Below are 22235 nucleotides of genomic sequence, written 5' to 3' on the forward strand. Positions count from 1 at the left end.
TATTGAAGTTCACAGCCCATTTCCAAACACCAAGGTCCATATAGATTATAGACCTTCAGCTGCATGAGCGTGACGACGTGAACCATCCGCCCGCCCGTCTATATTAAGCCAATTTCAATATAGCACATGATTTGATAACTGAACCTTTCATTCATCCATCCAACTAGATTTAGTCGACTAAAACTAGACTAACACTAAAACATTTCAGGTGACTAAAATGTGACTAAAACTAAATGGAATTTTATTCAAAAGAATAATAATAAAAATGCATTAAACACTAGGCTACAGGTCAATTAATAAACCATCAAACAACCAACAAATGGGCAACATCCTGGCCATTTCATATAGGCCTAGTGCCAAATCACAACAAGATGTCTCAAGCAAGCCAGATGAGTGACTCATCTACATTAACAAGATCTCTCAAGCAAGCTACAATGTCTTAAGCAAGCCAGATATGAGTGACTCCTCTACATTAACAAGATGTCTCAAGCCACTCTTCAGTTCAGACTTATTTTACCTTGTAGGCTAAGAAACTAAACTAAACCAAGAGGGCGTGGCCTGGCAGTTGCTGAGGGGCACGGGTTATTTTATGATCTTAATGAACACATGAGGATCTAACGGTTCGTTTTTCTTGTCACGAATCTTACTGACTGATATTCACATAGCCATGCCTACTGGTTATTAAGGTGAGTGGCTTCAAATATTCAATTTGTTTTTATTTGTAGGCAATATAGGGCTAGGCATTCACTAGCCTGCAGCATCAGTTAATATTTAAGAAGTGAAGAGAGCAATGAAAAACGTCACGGCTATATAGTAATGAAGGGACTGAGAGGTACAGTAGCCTCGGTCCCAGCCTTACATCTGCGAAGAGAATGAGCTGATTCGAAAATGCAGATGTTCCCATCACGCTCACCGGATAATCGGAAATGACCTCCGAACATCGCCAATCTGGTCAACACCACTGGCAGCTCATTAGTTTCCGATGAAACATGATATCAAATGCCTTAAAACACTAGAAGGTCTGAGAGGTCATTTTGACCATTTTTTGGATATTTTAAAGTTAATTATCTTTGCCCAGGAAGGTTTCAGAAGGTTCCCCTTCCATGACCATCATCAACCATCACCATTCTATCATCTCAGACATTTTTGACATCTGAAACATTTTCTAAATATTAATTTAAGCACATGCTACTTTTGGCCACCGAACGCTTCGCTCTTCGTTCATGAGTGGTCCGGTCACTTCCTAGTTTACTTTACTGCAGAAAGAATGCCTCGTCTCTCCTAATCTAGGGCGCTCTACGTGGTTTTGATCAGATGGATATACTAAGCTCTTCATTTCTGACTGCTCAACTGCCTCTCGTTAAAAATATGAACGCGATGGATTATCTAGCGATAATATTGAAACAAGAGAAAGGTAAGCAAGCAAAAACATAACTATATTTTCCGGAACAGAAGGGTTTTACAGAGTAAATGCGGTGATATCTTCCCGGCACCCCAGAGCTTCTGTTTTGAAGGAATCCCGGCACTGGTTGTGGCGATAGCTGTTATAAGTTACTTTACAACAAATCGTATTCATGCCACATCTCTCTGATGTCAGAACTATGACGTCAGTCGTGTCCATATTCGTTTACTCAGCACAATTCAACTTGCAGAACACCATTGAAGTCGTAAAAGGGGCGGGAGCATCTGGATGCTGCAGTTCCGAGTGGAGTTCTGCTCAGTTCTGGTTCCGAATATCATGTTCTCCGACATGAGCGTCCAGGGGGAGGGTTCGCCGTCGTCCCTGTTGCGTCGTCCGGTCTCCGAGGAACTGGCTCCGCCGCCGCTGGAGAGGGCCCAGGCGTCCTACTCGCCCGGATGCCAGCGCTTTCGACTCGAGGAGGGGCGGAAGTTCGACCGGCAGTACGCCGGCATCTACGCGGCGCGGCTGGCGCAGCTGAGACCCGCGCTGGTGGAGAGGGCCCGGCGGGCGTGGGGAGAGGGCGTGCCCGTCAGGAGGCTGTGCGACCTGCGGCGGGGAGAGCGCTGCTGCGTGGTGGGAACCCTGTTCAAGCGCATGGAGCTGCAGCCGTCCGTCCTGGAGGAGGACGAGGAGCGTGGCCTCCTGCGGAGTCGTCCTCCTCGGCGCTCCAAGTACGTCAGCGACACCGACCGGCTGCTCCTGGAGGACGAGCGGCAGAGGATCGCGCTGGAGGGCAACGTCGACAGGCACAGGTGCGTCACGGGCAGCGTGATAGCCGTGTGCGGCGCCGACGAGAACGGCGACGGGACGTTCACGGTGGAGGACTACCGCGCGGCCGACCTCCCGCCGCAAACGCCCAGGTCGACGACGGGTTCGACCTGGGCGACGACGGGCGACAGGTTCGTGTTGCTGGCCTCCGGTCTGGGCGTGGGCCACGACGACCACAACGGCAAGCTGGCTCTTCAGCTCCTGGTGGACACAGTGACGGGTCAGCTGGGCGGCCCAGGGGAGCAGAGGGCGGCCGCGGCCATCGCCCGGGTCCTGTTGGCCGGGAATCTCATCTCAAGTCACGACGACGCCCGCGGGGATGAGGAGGCGGCGCCCGCCGCCTCCAAGCCCAGGTACCTCAGTAAGAGGACGCAGGCGGGCAGCGTGGGCGCCATGCGGCAGCTGGACGAGCTGCTGCTCCAGCTGGCGACCTCCGTGCCCGTGGACGTGATGCCGGGCCCCCGCGACCCCACCGACTACACCCTCCCCCAGCAGCCCCTCCACCGCCTCATGCTCCCCCTGTCCTCCGTCCGCCCGACCCTGCGGCTGGTCTCCAACCCGTACCAGGCGGCCATCGGCGGCGTGACCTTCCTGGGCACGTCGGGGCAGAACGTCGGCGACGTCCGGAGGTGCAGCAGCCTGGACGACCGCCTGGACATCCTGGAGAGCACGCTGCGGCTGAGGCACGTGGCCCCGACGGCGCCCGACACGCTGGCCTGCTACCCGTTCCACCGGACCGACCCGTTCGTCGTGGACGAGTGCCCTCACGTGTACTTCAGCGGCAGCGCTCCGTCCCTTCGCTCCAGGACGGTGCGCGGGCCCGAGGGGCAGGAGGTCCTCCTGGTGACCGTCCCGGAGTTCTGCACCACTCGGACCGCGTGTCTGGTCAACCTGCGTACGCTCGACTGCGAGCCAATCGGTTTCTCCGCTTTCTCTGGCGATGCATGACCAATGAGGGGTCCGCCTCCTCATTGGACGCGAGATGGACGTCGTCAGCCACTGAGTCCTGAGCAAAATGGTCGCTGAAACCTCGTACGTGTCGTTAGATTTCCTATATAGGCCCAGGCCGTAGCGTAACGGTCTGGGCACCGGACTGGTAATCCAGTCGCAGTGTGCCGCGGGTTCGACTCCCGGACCCGACACGGCCTTTACTGCATGTCATCCCCCCATCTCTCTCCCGTTTCCTGTCAGCCTACTGTCTGTCCCTTCAAAAATCAATAAAAAAGGCGTAAGCCGCAAAAAAATATCTTTAAAAAAAAAAAAGATTTCCTATATAAGGCCCTATACTCTAAGTCTAAACTCGGTGACAATAACGGAGCTACAACCTCACCACTCCATTGCCCGTCGGGAATGGCTGCAGGACATTTTCGGATTCTTGTAAGTTTGGAATGACTGATCTGATCAAATAAGCAAAAGTATGTGTTGGGAACAGATGTGAAATCAATCAACACAGTATAGGCCTACTGCACATCTGTTTCAAATGTTTATATAGGCGAAGCACAAGCACTGCCTTTATACATGGCATGGCATCCAAATACCTTGCAGTCAAAATGCGTTTGATTTCACATAGACACTAATAGGACTAACAGGCATATAGGTAGATGGGAAGCCAAGCCAAAGTCTTTAAAACACTAGCATGTCTGAAGAAAAATCAGCAAAATTAGCATGTGCTTAAATTCACATTTAGAATTTGTTTCAGATGTCAAACAATTCTGAGATGATAGAATGGTGATGGATGATAGTGGTCATGGAAGGGGAACCTTTTGAAAGCTTCATGGGCAAAGATAATCAACTTCAAAATAATTAAAAAAATGACCTCTCAGACATTCTAGTGTTAAATTCTTTAAGTTTAGTAAGTAAAATTGTATGCTCATTGCTGCATGTTGGTCAGAGCGTCCCTGTGACATCATACCCCAGTGACATCATGTGACAGCATGCCAGTTATGTGTCTTTTATGAAAAAAATGTGTAGCGGCCATAACAGCTCAGTGGCCTCATGCTTAGAGTAGAGGGGACATGTCTACCCTTGTTACTATTTTGAAGAAACATTAACAAAATATCTCCATCTTGTACCTCACCCCTTACATTATGCATTAGGCTTTTTGAGGGGCGCTATATCCCAGCTTTGTATGTTTGTACCACAGATATCATTTGATTGGCTGAGCACCGAATGTGATGTATGATGTTGCTTAGTTGTTAAGTACAATCCGAACATACATCATCCTCATCCCATAACATAATTCCCACAGCATGTGCATCGCAGTATAACCAACCTGCAAAATAGACAATAAATCACTTTGTATCACATACACCCGCATCATGTGTCCCATTGAATGAACAAACTCTCACTTCTTCTCGGTTTTTTGGTGCGTAAAGGTGCATGCACAAGAGTGTGCAACATCATGTCTAGTTAGATTCTACTACTGAGGTTGGTAGTGTACAAAAATGTAAACAGTGCCTTCCTCACTATTGCTACACCCTTTCCCTCTGCTCCAAAAATCCCTGACAAATCCCATTCCCATCCTGCATCATTCACATCATTACACTGCCTCATTTAGGCCCTCATTTATCAATCGGGTGTAAAATCTGCCACAGATTCAAGTGCAGGTTTCGTAGTACACCCACGTCGCCACGGCATTTATAAAGTGATCGCAAACAGCTGATCCTTCCTTAATTTTGTTCTCACGTTAATAAATGTCACGGCTGAATTTGATCTGGCACGCCCTAAGAAATCAAGCCTCGCCCTCGTTTTTGCGACATGAACAACGGCAATACGTTTCCTGAAACCATGGTTACATGAAAAAATAGGTTTCTCCCATGCCTTGCTGCCCGCCTCTGACGCCTCACCCCCCTCTCTCATACACACGCACAGCACGCACACGCAACTTGCAAGCCCAACTAACTGGTGTGTTGTTAAACAAATAAAGAACGAACACCTGCATGAATTAAATAAAGTTGTAGGCCTACCCTGTCTGTTTCACTCTCACCTCACTTGCCTTGCTGTCATGCACGCACGCACGCACCTACATGACACATTAAAATAAAGCTGTCTGTTTCTCCTCTCGCTTCGCTTCCCTTGCTGCCCGCCTCACCCCCCGCACGCACGCACATATCGCTATTTGCAACTTTCACTGTGTGTTGTTAGTTGTATATTAAATTATTAATTAATTTTTAATTTAATATACAACAAGATATATTAGTGAACGAAAACCTGAACCTGTGAACCATAATTAAATAACAAATAGGCACACACACGCTGCTGTTTTGCAGGTGCTCCGCCTGTCCTGTCTGTCTGTCTGTCTGTCTCTCTCTATCACAGTGGTCCGTCCGACCAACTGACCATGCACGTTCCGACGTTCGACAGTCTATTTAGATTGCCTCGCAGTCGTTAGTCGTACTGCAGTGGCCGGGCTGTCAACTGTCATTATATGAATGTGCAGCCAAAACAGTATATAGCCTCATGTGGCTGGTGTGGTGGGCAGCGTGGGCTGGCTGGGTAATATACCTATATCTCCGATGCAGTTCCCACTTGCGCTGGGAGCCTGGCATGGTACATTTGGCATTCGAGCGACGCGTCAGGTTTATTATATTGCACATACCGTAAGAAAGACATCGGCCTTCATGCTGTAGATTAGGCTAGGCTATACCTGCACGTTGGGACTCTCCGCAGCTGAGCAACGTTGGAAATATTTCAGCACAGACAGCCCAAATCCTCGCATGTATGCGCTCATGCAAAACACTGTTTAAATGGCTTAAGCATCTCTTGCAACATTGTTTTTAATTGCGCGATTTTATCTCCTACTAATTTCATATGACACATGTATTCCTTAACATTTTTATTTATTTATTTTTTACATGTAGCCCATATACATTATACATACATTTTATATAAACATTTTAGGAGTGAATACATATATGTTTAGATGCCTGTGACAGCCGATCTCAGCAGTTCAGACAAGGCTGCTCCGCTTGTGTGAGACAGAAAATAGCGTACGGCAGGTCCCGACCAGACGTGACTATTTGTCCTACTCAAGTTCAATTTCAAGCTTTGCCGGAAATGTTAAATGCCGAAAATGTCGGTAATTTCGGCTTTTATTAGTGCATGTGCAAACACAAACTTTGTCCTACACAAACATTAAATGCCATTGACAATGAATGGACAATTTATAGATCCGAAGTCCCGTTAGTTCCGAACATGCACTGCTCCCGTGCTTGCGGTTAGGTTTAGGTTTGCTCCCGTGCTTGCGGTTAGGTTAGGGTTAGAGATAGGGATAGTGGCCCAGGCCGTAGCGTAACGGTCTGGGCACCGGACTGGTAATCCAGTCGCAGTGTGCCGCGGGTTCGACTCCCGGACCCGACACGGCCTTTACTGCATGTCATCCCCCCATCTCTCTCCCGTTTCCTGTCAGCCTACTGTCTGTCCCTTCAAAAAATCAATAAAAGGCGTAAGCCGCAAAAAAAAAAAAAAAAAAAAAAAAAAAAAAAAAGAGATAGGGATAGTAATTTCGGAACAATGAACCTTCTGACTAATGACACGGCACCAGGTAGTCGATGGGACCAATGGATCGGACCTATGCGCCCCGTCGGACAAAAGGCATGCACTCCTTTTTTTTTAAGATATTTTTTTGCGGCTTACGCCTTTTATTGATTTTTGAAGGGACAGACAGTAGGCTGACAGGAAACGGGAGAGAGATGGGGGGATGACATGCAGTAAAGGCCGTGTCGGGCTCGGGAGTCGAACCCGCGGCACACTGCGACTGGATTACCAGTCAGGTGCCCAGACCGTTACGCCACGGCCTGGGCAAAAGGCATGCACTCCTGCAAGATAAGAGGCAGAGGCATGCTCAGTTCAAATTAACGTATTTATTTCACCAAACCAAAGGAGTAGGCAGTCATCAAAGTCCAGGTACAGGCAAGGGTCAAAATGCTGGTAGGCAGTCAGAGAACACGGAGAACAAGGAGTACAAAGGGAAAACACTAAACTGGGAAAACTGGGTGGGTCTAATATACAAGGCAAACGAGGAGTCAAGAAACAAGGTTCTAACAAATACTCACAGTGACAATGAACCAACAGAGAACTGAAAACACAAGGGCATTATACAAAAAAAACAGGGACTAACTAGACACAGGTGAATACAACTGACAACTCAACACAGGGATTGGCTGGGAGACTAATAGGACACATGGTGGAGAAAACTACACTAATTACAAGGTTAGACAAGGCAGGTAAACATGAGCAACACAGGAAACCAAAAGACTATACATAGCTATAGGCTACTACAAAATATAAAAGGTAAACAAGAGTAAAACCCAAAAGAACCAAGGGACATATGAAATCACAGCACGTTGACATAACAGGTCACGGAACGTGACTCAAAGGTGCAGACGCAACTTGTAATTGGCCCGGAATGAGATGATGTATGATAAGAGCGGCCCTCACTTCACATGGGTGTGATTCTTCCCAATCTATTCTACCACCCCGACCCTGATAGTCAGGGCTTGAATCCATAATGTTCTGTCCAACTCCACTTGCTCTTTCCTTTGCTGCTCCTGCCTGTCCTCCCCTTCATCGTTTCCCTCCAACTTCTTTAGTGCTTCACATTTTCTTCCTTTCTTCTAGGACATTATGATGCCCCTGCATAATGGTTTCCCTTGCGATGTATCATGCACTGTGGCTCTTTCTCTTTTGTACAAGACTCGTTACACTTACACAGAGTTACGACATTGAGGGGGAAGAAAACAGCCCGGTGCACGTGGTTCATGGAACTCGTGGTTCATGGAACTCGCATTCCATAAACCTCCGTCTCAGGCCGGTTCAGTTACGACAACTCCGTTCAAATCATGGGGCCAGTCCAATGTACATAGACTTCTATTGGCGCAGTCTAAATATCTATGCTCAAATTGAGTGTGTAGGGCGAGTGGCGAGTTATAAAGGACTATAGACCTGTACGTGCCCGTCGCAGTCGGCCACCGGCCTACTTGGGAATGATGCAACTTGGGAACCTAATGATATACGTTGTCATATCACCCGTTTTAACTGTCAGCCCGTGTCCCACAAGGAGATCTGTGTATGTACCTGAAGACTGCAAACTGAAAAGTGTACTTGGCAATCAATTCGGCCCACTGGCAGAGCCTGATTGTTTGAGCCTCAATTGGCTGAGGCAGAGGCTGGAAATTGCACAGGTGAAAGGGGTTGGCCTCATTAGGCCCACTGGCAGAGCCTGGCCCAGGTGAAAGGAGTTGGCCTCATTAAGCCCATGCACTGGAAGAGCCTGACCTCTGGAGAACCGTGGGTGCGACCGACTCGATACCTGGCACTGCACTCCCTGTGGGGGTGTGGAACACGTGTGTCGAATGTGAAGTCGGTGGGTTAAATGGTTCTCGAGTTAGGTGCATTACAACCGTACACACACGTATGCACGCACATACGCAGAGACGTGGTACATTTATAGTGGACTAGACCTGTACGTGCCCATCGGCCACCAGCCTACTTGGGAACGATGCAACGTGGGAACCTAATGATGTACGTTGTCATCGTAGTCACATTTTAGTCACCCGGAATGTTTTAGTGTTAGCAAGTTTTAGTTGACTAAATGTAAGATTTCAGTCGTCTAAATATAGTCGACTAAGATGTATTTTGGCGGGCCTTGATTCCGTCGAAATGACTGATTTTACACTTGCTGAAAATAGCCGATCTATGAGAATGTAGATTATTTTGATTTGATTAGAAATGCAGCAATGTTGAAACTTGATTTCTCTATTCAGATTTCAGACTTTGTTTCCTTCTATGAGATTACTTAAATATCAAAAAGGTGGGCATAATAAGCTTTGGCTTCCCCTTTCCTTTTCGGTCAATTGTATCATGTTGTCAATCCTTACATTTTTATGTATGTATGTAATAATGCTGGGATAAACCATGAGATATGAGACAAATAAACAAAACCAAAAAAAAAAATCTGCTATTTTCAGCATCCAACCAAGTGTAAAATGACTACTGGATCTCTGGTCCCTTCCTAACATTTTTCTTAGTTTTTATTTGTTGATGAAATTGTCAATATATTTAGTCTTAGTTTTAGTCATCATAGCTTAGTTTTAATTTTGTTTCTATTTAGTTTTTGTCAGTGAAAAAAGGTAGTCGACGAACATGTCGTTTTAGTCAACGAAATCAACACTGGTTCACATGAGTCTTGACCACTCACACACTCTGTTCCCCTGGTGGTACGTCGCCATCTACCGGTGATATACTGGTACTTCTGTTACACTTAAGTTGCAGTAAATTACTGAGTTCATCATTACTTAGTAATGATGAACTCAAACAAACAAACATACCTTTTCATCACAATAAAAACATAGAAAACCTTCACAGCCACACGAACATGAATGACAAAATCACACTTTTAAATTTTCAGCAACTATCTGGTTTGCGCCACATAGACCCCCAGACGCACAAGAAGTGGTTAAAAAAGCATTCCTCACTAAAACACATTTTTAATTGCAGACTTAAATCAACATCATCACTAAAGAGACCATCAAAATATTTCTCTGCAAGAGTCTCTCTTTTCTCTTCATACGAGTCGTGCTGCAGAGACAGCATTATGTCAACCATGTTACGAAGAACAGAAGGCCAGTCTTTCTTTTTTTTATACATATAAATGTATTTATTTAGCATTTCAATGTCTTCCACTACAGTCACTTTTCACAAGTAAAGAAAATAGATTCAACCTAGAGTAGCTAATCGACTGACTCTGACAGCAACTCTTGTTCTAAAGCCGTTACAGACGGATAAATGGAAAAGAAACAGGAAGAATCTACTCACCTAATCATGAATTACTGAAAGTAGATTTTAGAGTATCTGCTCATGATGCTAGTTCTGAATATTATTTAACAGTAAGTAAAATGTTTTTTTGAATGGCTAAAATATCTCTATTATGTTATGTGTCTTCTATGTTAACATGTTCTGTATATTTATGCAGTATGTAGAATATGTATACTGGTAATACACTGTGTTTAACTGTATCTTTTTATTATTATTATTTCAGCTTCATCATCTACAGCAAAATGCAAACTAACTTCTAGGGAATAGCATAACACACACACACACACGCATACACACACACACACACACACACACACACACACACACACACACACACACACACACACGTCTCCTGGAGGCTCAAAGGTTGTCGGTTGGATTCCCAGCTTCCTACTGGTTCTTGACCTTGTCCTCGTAGGTTCCGGCGTTCTTGTAGGAACCCACATAACCCGTCTTCTCAACCAGGTCCTCGCGGCCTCCACGACCTTTGCCCTTCCCGGATTCGTCGAAGCGTTGGCGATGAGCGCCAGTGTATTTGCTTGTGTCTGTCAGTCGGTCAGTCGCTCCGCTCCGTGCAGTTTTCTGCATGCACGCATGCACGCACATGCACACGCGCACGCGCACACGCACACGCACACACACACGCACACACACACACACACACACACACACACACACACACACACACACACACACACACACACACACACACACACACACACACACACACACACACAGCAAGAGACAATTAATGCAGTCAGTCATTGGCAACCAAACAGCCAGAGGCTCACAACAAAAGCTAAACAACTGCAACCCAACAACCACAGCAAAGCCACCATTCAACAAACAAGCACAGCCTGACAACCTGACACATGGGGTTCTCTGGTAGTTGTCCAGTCTCTTCTTCTCTTAGTTGGTGTACTGTATTAGTTTGTTGGTTTTGAAACTGTTAGTTGTTAAGGTTGTACATTTTCTTTCTTATTTAAATGCATTTTGTTCGTTTTTTGCTATGTGTTATAGCTGTGTTAGCTTGTCAGTTTTTTATGTGTTCGTTGTCTATTTCAGTGGTTCTCAACCAGTGGTCCTTGAGGGGGTTCCAGCCGTGGTCCCCAGCTAAATGATGATGGAGAGTTGGTAACCAAATGGACCAAATATAGATCTTTAACTCTTAACCCGCACGGTTCCATTTGGTTTCATTTTACGCTCTTGAGTTAATTTAATGTTAAACATCTGCATTACTTAATTTGCAAGAAATCTACACAATGAATGTAGAAGAATTGTTATTTTGATCGTTCGCCTGTTATCTCTCGTAATTGTACCACATCAACACAGCATGGAATTGTGGACAAAATCATTGAATGACAACAAAATATTATTTTGTTTTGGTTCTGACTTCTGAGAGGCTAAATGTCATCAAATAGTGGTATTATATAGTGTTGTTCTGACCGTGACTCCAGTGATGTTGGGTCCTTTGCCCTCCAGCAGCTTGCCCATGGCCCCAAATGCCTCCTCCTTGCTTTGACCTTTGAACCTGCGGGGAGCCATATCCTCCAAAGCTCTGATGAACTCCTCAAAGGTTATGACCCTGGAGGCCTTCGCTCTTCACACAAAAGCACACAAACAAACAAACAGACAACAAACTGAATGTTACTCCTAATACACACACCCCTCTTCTTAAGTATCTCCTTCTAACCGCCCTCTCCTCCTACTGTACTGTATATACCTTCTCTTCCTCTTTTCTCTTAACTCTGTTGTGGCTCTGACCCTTGTACACCTTAATGATCGGATGTAATGGAACTGTGGATTAAGCCTTTGTTTCCTTGATTAGGCTAATCAAGGAAACTTCAAACAAAGGCTTTTGTTTGCTGAGCCGATGTTGAGTTGCCATTATATAATAATAATATAATGCAAATGAAAAAACTATTAATTACCCATACCATAATAGTTAAGTGATAGAAATGGTAATACATAAAATGATAATGCAATGAGGGATGTCAAAGGGTCAATGAAGTTAACAACACTTGCCATAAAAATTTAACATTTTAATCGAAAACATGTCTGTTAGCTTAGTACTGTTGGACCAACCTTTAATCATAAATCTGTCATCCAACTATGTATGGTGCATTTATATTAGCATTTACATAGATTGTGCATTACATTCACCCATTCACACACACATTCATACACCGATGGCGGCGGAAACCATGCAAGGCACCAACCTGCACATTGGGAGCAATTAGGGGTTCAGTGTCTTGCTCAAGGACACTTCGACACTAGCCTCAGTCCCAGGCTTTCTTTTCTGCGAAAAGAAAAGCCTGGTCACAACGTAAGGCAGAGGAGCTATCGGCGGATGTATCCTCCGGAACATCCGTCAGATGTATTTCCCCCGGATACAATATTTCCCCGACCAATCACAACACTTGTTTCATTCGCGGAGAATGTAAACTGATTTGTAAAGTATCAACGTCATTTCCTTGCGTGATACTTCCGCTAAAATCCCGCAACTTCCGCCCAAACAAATGATAGCCTCTACAACAGCATAGGTCAGGGTTCCCCAATAGGCGGCCCGCGGAGCCCCCCCCCCCCTTGTGGCCCCCCTGGGGGGGTCCCAGATATAAATGGGGGTCAGTAGCCTATGCATGTCAAACTGGGCATCCTTTTCAAATGGGGTCTTGCCCTGAAAATGAAATTTCAGGGCAAGACCTCGACCTCGCGCGTGCAGACACGGCCCCCAGCCTGGTACCCTAGTCAAAATATGGCCCTTGAGGAAAATTAGTTAGGGCTCCCCCCTAACTCTGGGGGAGCCCACAGGGATCGAACTGGCAACGTACCGCTGATCCCTTGAACTATCTTGAATAACTGTACATATACCGTTATACCACTTACTTGACCTTGGAGAACACAATGTCCACGTCGGTGCTGCTGACGTTCTTTCCGTCCACGATGTGACAGTCTTTACACAGCTTGGCCCAGTTCTTCCCGTTCATCTCCCGGCCCGTTGCCGCGTGGTCGCCGTGGACCGCGAACCTCTTGAAGGTCTCCAGGAGCTGCGCCGTGTCGCTGCTCTCTGCTACTGTCTTGTCTGCCATTCTGTGGGGGGAAAAAAAGTATTGGAAGCAAAGGTAAGGTCATGAAAAATAATGAAAATGCCTCACACAGTTATTATGCAATTAGATTTGAGTCTTCGATACACACGGTCCACACCATCCCACAGGGAGTGCAGTGCCCGGTGTCGTTCCACACCATCCCACAGGGAGTGCAGTGCCCGGTGTCGTTCCACACCATCCCACAGGGAGTGCAGTGCCCGGTGTCGTTCCACACCATCCCACAGGGAGTGCAGTGCCCGGTGTCGTTCCACACCATCCCACAGGTAGTACAGTGCCCGGTATCGTTCCACACCATCCCACAGGGAGTGCAGTGCCTGGTGTCGTTCCACACCATCCCACAGGGAGTGCAGTGCCCGGTGTCGTTCCACACCATCCCACAGGGAGTGCAGTGCCCGGTATCGTTCCACACCATCCCACAGGGAGTGCAGTGCCCGGTGTCGTTCCACACCATCCCACAGGGAGTGCAGTGCCCGGTGTCGTTCCACACCATCCCACAGGGAGTGCAGTGCCCGGTGTCGAGTCCGTCGGATAGCCGGTTGTCCAGAACCAGCACAAAAGCCTCTGCCCGGGCTCTGGACCTGATCACCCCTATATCTCCATATATGGAGCTGGCCTGTTCTGACATCACAATGACGGTTCTGCATTGCATAGACATCTGCATGAGGCGATTTCACTCCTCCTTCCAGGTAGGAACAGAGTGCATTCTGGGATGGATTGGGCCAAATCGTGAACGCGCTGGCTGTTGACTATCATTGCGAACATTTGCGCGCGTTCACATAATTATGAAACATAGCGTCCACGTGTCATTGCCCCAATAACATGAACGTGCGCAATGATAGTCAACGGACCAGCGCTGGCTCGAGCTGCAATACCACATTCGGCCACTATGTCCATTTCGCCTCAGGGTTTCCTCTCGGTGACGTCTCTATTATATTTATACTCTAAGGCATAGAAGACTCCAATCACTCCATATTTGGGCATGTCAGACAAATAACTCCATGGGCATAAAAGGGACATACAGTATAGACATAATAACTGGGTGGGGCATACATTTCCAACTTGCATCGTTCCAAGTAGGCCATTGCCCAATGGGCACGGCTCTAGTTCTTCAGAACATAATATTTCATTTCATAAAGGTTTCACTTATGCCACGAATCACGTGTATTTCTTTATTTTGTTTCTGGGACAACACTAAGGAACAGGGCATCGAGGAAACTAGAGCAACAAGCATAGCTTTGCTGTCAAACAGAAAAAAACAACAACAACAACAACACTTGTGTCCTTTTGCCGAAAGGAAATACAGATTTACATATCACTTCACCTGGGTGACCCGAGTAGTGGTTATAGGGTTCATGCTGTATACATGGAAACAAGGTGCACTGACCGACGAGGCCCCGGTCTCTCTCCACTGTCACTATCAAATAAACGCTTAAAAATAACATTAAACATAAAGAATTAAGTTAGTAGCTTTGACGCCATGTTCCCAAGGTCCAGGGCCTTCGGCTTGCGAGCGCCTTGTGCCACAAAAAAACAGGCACAAACACTCCTTTGTCCCTGTCTCTATTTGCACACTAAATGCTGCTGTGGGTATAGATCTAGGAGATAACCTTATCGATAAGCACTTTCGCATAGCACTTTAACGCCTGCACTTTAATGGTTATGTGCACCTTTGTACTTTGGTATCTGCTATGTGAACTGTTTGTTTATTTGTACTGTCTCATTGTTTAATGTACTGTCCATGCTGCGACCCAATTTGCCCTTCGGCGACACTAAATAAACTTGAACCTTGAACCTTTCTCCTGTTGCGTAAGGAAACTTTGATGTACACCCCCCCCCCCCCGATCCCCCGATCCCCCGGGACATGATGCTGCATGTCGTAGCCTCGTAGGGGCAAACCCTTTGATGCTGAGTGCTGAGCAGGGAGACATTGGATACCATGCTGAGTGCTGAACAGGGAGGCATTGGATACCATGCTGAGTGCTGAGCAGGGAGACATTGGATACCATGCTGAGTGCTGAGCAGGGAGGCATTGGATACCATGCTGAGTGCTGAACAGGGAGGCATTGGATACCATGCTGAGTGCTGAGCAGGGAGACATTGGATACCATGCTGAGTGCTGAGCAGGGAGACATTGGATACCATGCTGAGTGCTGAACAGGGAGGCATTGGATACCATGCTGAGTGCTGAGCAGGGAGGCATTGGATACCATGCTGAGTGCTGAGCAGGGAGGCATTGGATACCATGCTGAGTGCTGAGCAGGGAGGCATTGGATACCATGCTGAGTGCTGAGCAGGGAGGCATTGGATACCATGCTGAGTGCTGAGCAGGGAGGCATTGGATACCATGCTGAGTGCTGAGCAGGGAGGCATTAGATACCATGCTGAGTACTGAGCAGGGAGGCATTGGATACCATGCTGAGTACTGAGCAGGGAGGCATTGGATACCATGCTGAGTACTGAGCAGGGAGACATTGGATACCATGCTGAGTACTGAGCAGGGAGACATTGGATACCATGCTGAGTACTGAACAGGGAGGCATTGGATACCATGCTGAGTGCTGAGCAGGGAGACATTGGATACCATGCTGAGTACTGAGCAGGGAGACATTGGATACCATGCTGAGTGCTGAACAGGGAGGCATTGGATACCATGCTGAGTGCTGAGCAGGGAGACATTGGATACCATGCTGAGTGCTGAGCAGGGAGGCATTGAATACCATGCTGAGTGCTGAGCAGGGAGGCATTGGATACCATGCTGAGTGCTGAGCAGGGAGACATTGGATACCATGCTGAGTGCTGAGCAGGGAGGCATTGGATACCATGCTGAGTACTGAGCAGGGAGGCATTGGATACCATGCTGAATGCTGAACAGGGAGGCATTGGATACCATGCTGAGTGCTGAGCAGGGAGACATTGGATACCATGCTGAGTGCTGAGCAGGGAGGCATTGGATACCATGCTGAGTACTGAACAGGGAGGCATTGGATACCATGCTGAGTGCTGAACAGGGAGACATTGGATACCATGCTGAGTGCTGAGCAGGGAGGCATTGGATACCATGCTGAGTGCTGAGCAGGGAGGCATTGGATACCATGCTGAGTACTGAGCAGGGAGACATTGGATACCATGCTGAGTGCTGAGCAGGGAGACATTGGATACCATGCTGAGTGCTGAGCAGGGAGGCATTGGATACCATGCTGAGTGCTGAACAGGGAGACATTGGATACCATGCTGAGTGCTGAGCAGGGAGACATTGGATACCATGCTGAGTACTGAGCAGGGAGACATTGGATACCATGCTGAGTACTGAGCAGGGAGGCATTGGATACCATGCTGAATGCTGAGCAGGGAGGCATTGGATACCATGCTGAGTACTGAGCAGGGAGGCATTGGATACCATGCTGAGTGCTGAGCAGGGAGGCATTGGATATTATTTTTATAGTCTTTGGTTTGACTTGATGGTAAAACATCTTTACTGCTACTGTCTATATATACACAGTGTTGAGTCAAATACCTGTGTGGAGTGCTTTAATACTGTAGAACAAATTACGTACTAAGGGGAGATCGAGCTAAATCAACAACACATTGATAGTATACATATAATGACAATTATGTCATTGCTTAATACTAACTTTATTTAATATTATTAACTTTATTTATATAGCACCTTTCTAGGCATGAGCCACAAAGTGCTGCACAGGAATAATAACAAGAAAATCATAATAAACATAATAAACTATTACAGTATCCATCTAGGTATCAATTTATACCTAACAATTTGGATCCTCCGAGCCTATTAGATAAAAAAAAATTCTAACAGCCTATGCCCAGCTTTTGTGTATTTGTGTGCACCCCATAGCAATGATTTGATTGGCTGAGCACCCCATAGCGATGATTTGATTGGCTGAGCAATGTCCGTATTGAGGGTAAAAAGTGAGGACAGAAAATTGAGGACGCCAAAATGTGATTGGCCGGAATATGATGATGTATAGGATGATAAGAGTGCCCCTCACTTCACACGGGTGTGATTTATTTTAATATATAGACAGAGCCTCAGAATCTCCGTATACTATACACATGTTTCTCAAAGTGTCTCAAGGGGAGTTCCAGGGCGTCCCCAGCACAATTAGTTAACCCATTCTGACCTGAGATCAGATTCACACGAGGTTTCCACTGGACACACACTGGTCTGATCAACCCATTCTGACCTGAGATCAGATTCTAAAAATGTCAGTCGTTCTTCGATTTTTCAAAAAATAGCAGACCTACAAGCTCGTATCGCGCCACTCGGTGGCGCGATATGAGCTTGTAGATCTGCTATTTTTCAATAGCTAAAGCATAACATGATGCCAACACCAAAATGGGTGCCCGGTCAGAATTAGTTAACATAGCATCTAAACCAGTTCATCCACATTAGCCCAATACATCGGCCATATGAAAATAGCCAATGCTATTTTCAGAAAATCTTGAAGAAATGTGGAAAAATAGCTCTTATATATATTCTCCAATCTATACCTCCTCTCTCTCTCTCTCTCTGTACTTGCGTTCTTGTCTGGGTCTCCATCTGTCTTTGTGACTCTGTGACCATGGCAACCAGAAAGATTACAACACTGTGTGAGAGTGAGGTCATGTCTCACACCCCTACGACACACCCCTACCACACACACACACACACACACACACACACACGCACGCACGCACACACACACATGCACACACACACACGCACACACACACACACACACATGCACACGCACACACGCACGCACGCACACACGCATGCGCGCACACACACACACACACACACACACACACACACACACACACACACACACACACACACACACACACACACACACACACTCGGTTTATGTGTGGCAGGGACATGTGTGTCTGTTGTGTATGCATACAGTAGTTGTGCCTGCGTGCGTGCGTCTGTGCGTGCATGTATGCATACAGTACATGCACGCATTTACAGTATGTGTGTGTGTGTGCGCGTGCTTGCGTGTGCACATCTGTGCACATATTTCTGGATCATGTAGTGACTTGTCAATTAGGGAGGTTCCCTCTGTAGAATAATAAATCACCAAACAGTTACCTAATCAATCATATAAATATCATGAAACCAAACACAACACGTCATACTGACTGACTCCTTGGAGACTACTTTAACTGCCGCTGGACAAACAGCTATATAGGGCACCTCCCTAGTGTTCTACCACTGTCTTCTACTGTTGGCCTGTTGGCCACTGGGAGCTGCCCAGTACATCCACTGTCTTCTACTGTTCTACTGCCTGTTGTCCACTGGGAGCTGCCCAGTACATCCACTGTCTTCTACTGTTGGCCTGTTGTCCACTGGGAGCTGCCCAGTACGACCACTGTCTTCTACTGTTGGCCTGTTGGCCACTGGGAGCTGCCCAGTACGACCACTGTCTTCTACTGTTGGCCTGTTGGCCACTGGGAGCTGACCAGTACGACCACTGTCTTCTACTGTTGGCCTGTTATCCACTGGGAGCTGCCCAGTACATCCACTGTCTTCTACTGTTCTACTGCCTGTTGTCCACTGGGAGCTGCCCAGTACGACCACTGTCTTCTACTGTTGGCCTGTTGTCCACTGGGAGCTGCCCAGTACGACCACTGTCTTCTACTGTTGGCCACTGGGAGCTGCCCAGTACGACCACTGTCTTCTACTGTTGGCCTGTTGTCCACTGGGAGCTGCCCAGTACGACCACTGTCTTCTACTGTTGTCCACTGGGAGCTGCCCAGTACGACCACTGTCTTCTACTGTTGGCCACTGGGAGCTGCCCAGTATGACCACTGTCTTCTACTGTTAGCCACCCATATATGGGTCTGTAACTCAGAGAGTGTACACACATGGAACCAAATGCCATCTGGTTCTATTTGTACACTCTCTGAGTTAAATTAAGTTAGATTTTTTACAATATACATTGGGGTCCCAGAGAAATGGGGGATCATAGTCTATATAATTCAGGTCAAACGCGGAGGGGGGGGGGGGGGGGGGGGGGGTGTCCTTGAAATGAAAATGGTTGAGAATCACTGCTAGTCGAGCCATAAACACATTCCTCTTATGGGCAGTCCCTGACTCCCTGGGCATATCTTTTCTAATCTGCTTGCTAATGAGTGTCAATTTGGGGGTCCTTGACATGAAAGAGTTTGGGAACGTTACTGTGTTCTGATACTGTTGTTGGCCACATGGGAGCTGCCCAGTGCAACCACTATGTTCTATACCAGGGGTCAGCAACCCAAGATGTTGAAAGAGCCATTTTCGACCAAAAATAAATTCAAAATCTATCTGGAGCCGGAAAGAAAATTACGCATTATAATGCAGCTTGCCAAGCTTTATTATCTCCCGGGTTGCAACGAAACTAGCAGAATTTAGCATGCTTTCCCTGGAAATGTCTTTCAACGTTACTTTTTTTGTTGTTTGATAGCTTCTCACTGCAGATTAAACATACAGGCAGTCAATCTGCATTGGCTGTGAAGGCAAAAGCCTCTGTCCACGAACTGTTAAAACCTCTGTTTTTCGTCGGCTATCTTTATTTCTCTCCCTGTAGAAGCCATAGCGTAGCAGGCAGCAGCCTCACACACCCACCGGTTTGTTTATAATAGATACCTGGCTGGCACGGCACTGAGTGTGTCGCATGCTATGACGCAAATTTTAGTTTAGTTAAGTTTTCCAATTTTGTAAAAATGTGTAGAATAAATATTAAGAATGCTTGTCACGTTTGGCCTCCTACAGAAACCATAAATGAAAAATAATTTATTGCTACTTTTAATGCTACAGGGAGCCACTAGGGGTGTGCTCTAGAGCCGCATGCGGCTCTAGAGATCTGTTGCAGACCCTGTTGCAGACCCCTGTTCTATACTGTCCAGGAACAGGCACACAGCCCCTGCCCTTTTACCCGGCTGTAAAACAACTGCCCTTTCCAGACCACGAATGTAGCATTCTCTATGGTGAAAGAAATGCAAATGCCACTCCTTTCCTTCCATGCCATACCAATAAACATTTTTGTTATTCATGTCCTCACTGTATTGCATTACTGCTGTTATCTTTTAATGTTTATGGCTTGCTTTTCTTTTCTTTCTTTCTCCATTGCTCTGTAAAGCACTTTCAGCTGCATTTCATGTCATGAAAGGTGCTATACAAATAAAGCTTTATTATTATTATTATTATTATTATACCGGAAGGGCAGCATTCTAGGAGAATTGCTTTTTTTCCGAAGTCTGAACTTGAACAAAGCATTTTGCGTTGAACTAATTTGTTTAGAAATCCATGTCGTTTCACACAAAATAGCTGATCTACAAGCTCTCAACGTTGTGAGCTTGTAGATCTGCTATTTTCGCTATTTTTGTCCAAAAGTGTGACCTCTTACAGGATTTCAGCTCTGCACGTCCCTGATACTGCATGTTGTCCACTGGGAGCTGCCCAGTACAACCACTGTCTTCTACTGTTGGCCTGTTGGCCACTGGGAGCTGCCCAGTACGACCACTGTCTTCTACTGTTGGCCTGTTGGCCACTGGGAGCTGCCCAGTACGACCACTGTCTTCTACTGTTGGCCTGTTGTCCACTGGGAGCTGCCCAGTACGACCACTGTCTTCTACTGTTGGCCTGTTGGCCACTGGGAGCTGCCCAGTACGACCACTGTCTTCTACTGTTGGCCTGTTGGCCACTGGGAGCTGCCCAGTACGACCACTGTCTTCTACTGTTGGCCTGTTGGCCACTGGGAGCTGCCCAGTACAACCACTGTCACAAGACAGATGACTTCAGATACAGCGGTTTAGTATAGTGTTGGTGTAACAGCGTGAATAAAACCTAAAAAAATACCAGTTAGATGATGCAACTATACTATACTAGGCTACCTTCTAAATATGTTTCACCGATACCATGTGGCAAGAATTCACTGTGTTGCTGCTGTGTGCTACTCAACTGTCATTCTCAATGACGAACTATGACGCCATCAGATCAAAATGGCATCTGTAAAGTGCCAGACGCTTCAGAAGAGATTAATTCACTAATTTGGCTGCAGACATATACTAGTATTGCAGTGCTACGCAGAGGGGATTAATTGATACTGTACATTTAAGTCATGCACAGTATCTTCTACTCTTATCCCGTCGAAGAACACAAATGTAATTAAAAGTGAGGTATTACAAGGACATTCAGGACAGTATACTATATATATATATACATGTACATTATAGCCTATCTGTGTGAGAGTTTGAAACTTGTTTAAGTAAGATTCACAGATCATGTTGTACCACTACCAGGTTCATTAACTGTTTTGAAATCATACACGAAACCAACATCTCTCTCTCTCTCTCTCTCAAACACACACACAAACAAATCAAATTGTCCCATGCCCATGTGCCCCAGTAAAGTGAGTTAGACAGATAGACAGATAGACAGATAGACAGATAGATAGATAGATAGATAGATAGATAGATAGATAGATAGATAGATAGATAGATAGATAGATAGATAGATAGATAGATAGATAGATAGATAGATAGATAAAGTTTGGCTGTATATCAGCTGCATATCATTAAAATCTGAATACTGACCTGAGTGTTATCCTGCTAGCCAACCTGTGCTCTGTTTTCTCCCTGCCTTCTCTGTTTCTCCTTACTGAACTAATACTGCCTCTCTTCTCCTCTTTCCTCTCCTCCTCTCTTATCCTCCCCCTCTTCTACTCCTGCCTCTCGTGTCCTCTCTCACCCCTCCTCTCGTTTACTTCCTCCTCCTCCTCCTCCTCCTCATCCCTCCTTCCTTCACCTCCTCCGTGTCCCTCAGTCAAGTTTGAGGTCTTGTTGTCATCTGTTTGTCCTGTTGCCATGGTGACATCCTGTTGAACACCAATGGAGGGAAATAACACGCATGCACATGCACTCACGCACGCACAAGCTCACGCGCGCGCGCGCACACACACACACACACACACACACACACACACACACACCCCCTCACAAACAGTGACCTTACTCTACTGTATTGAAATTAGGTCATGTTACTTGAGTTGGAGGGAAAAACTGTCCATATAGGTCAAAACATGTTGTTTTGTTTT

The 22235-nt window shown here is 46.5% G+C and overlaps 2 protein-coding genes across 2 annotated transcripts; one reads left to right on the top strand and one right to left on the bottom strand.

Moving 5' to 3' along the window:
• Positions 1 to 1711: 1711 nt before the first annotated feature.
• On the top strand, positions 1712 to 3178 carry LOC310854719 (DNA polymerase delta subunit 2-like; the record flags this gene model as incomplete). The annotated part of the gene is made up of 1 exon (XM_083759392.1): positions 1712 to 3178. Exon 1 carries the CDS (start codon positions 1739 to 1741, stop codon positions 3176 to 3178), a length of 1440 nt encoding a protein of 479 aa, XP_083615518.1. The 5' UTR covers positions 1712 to 1738.
• A 6698-nt stretch (positions 3179 to 9876) lies between these two features.
• tppp3 (tubulin polymerization-promoting protein family member 3) lies at positions 9877 to 21871 on the bottom strand. The gene is made up of 4 exons (XM_083759984.1): positions 21736 to 21871; positions 12932 to 13135; positions 11492 to 11645; positions 9877 to 10627 (listed from the first exon to the last, which is right to left on the bottom strand). Exons 2-4 carry the CDS (start codon positions 13132 to 13134, stop codon positions 10436 to 10438), a joined length of 549 nt encoding a protein of 182 aa, XP_083616110.1. The 5' UTR covers position 13135; positions 21736 to 21871; the 3' UTR covers positions 9877 to 10435.
• Positions 21872 to 22235: the final 364 nt, after the last annotated feature.

This window comes from Protomyctophum parallelum (genome assembly GCF_964188405.1).
Source record: "Protomyctophum parallelum genome assembly, chromosome: 2".
Taxonomy (NCBI): domain Eukaryota; kingdom Metazoa; phylum Chordata; class Actinopteri; order Myctophiformes; family Myctophidae; genus Protomyctophum; species Protomyctophum parallelum.

Coding starts and splice junctions, on each gene's coding strand:
- tppp3 (XM_083759984.1), bottom strand. CDS start 13,134: ATGGCAGACAAGACAGTAGCAGAGAGCAGCGACACGGCGCAGCTCCTG. Junction 11,646..12,931: donor ATTGTGTTCTCCAAGGTCAA/GTAAGTGGTATA, acceptor TTTTGTGTGAAG/AGCGAAGGCCTCCAGGGTCA. Junction 10,628..11,491: donor CCAACATCACTGGAGTCACG/GTCAGAACAACA, acceptor GCGTGCATGCAG/AAAACTGCACGGAGCGGAGC.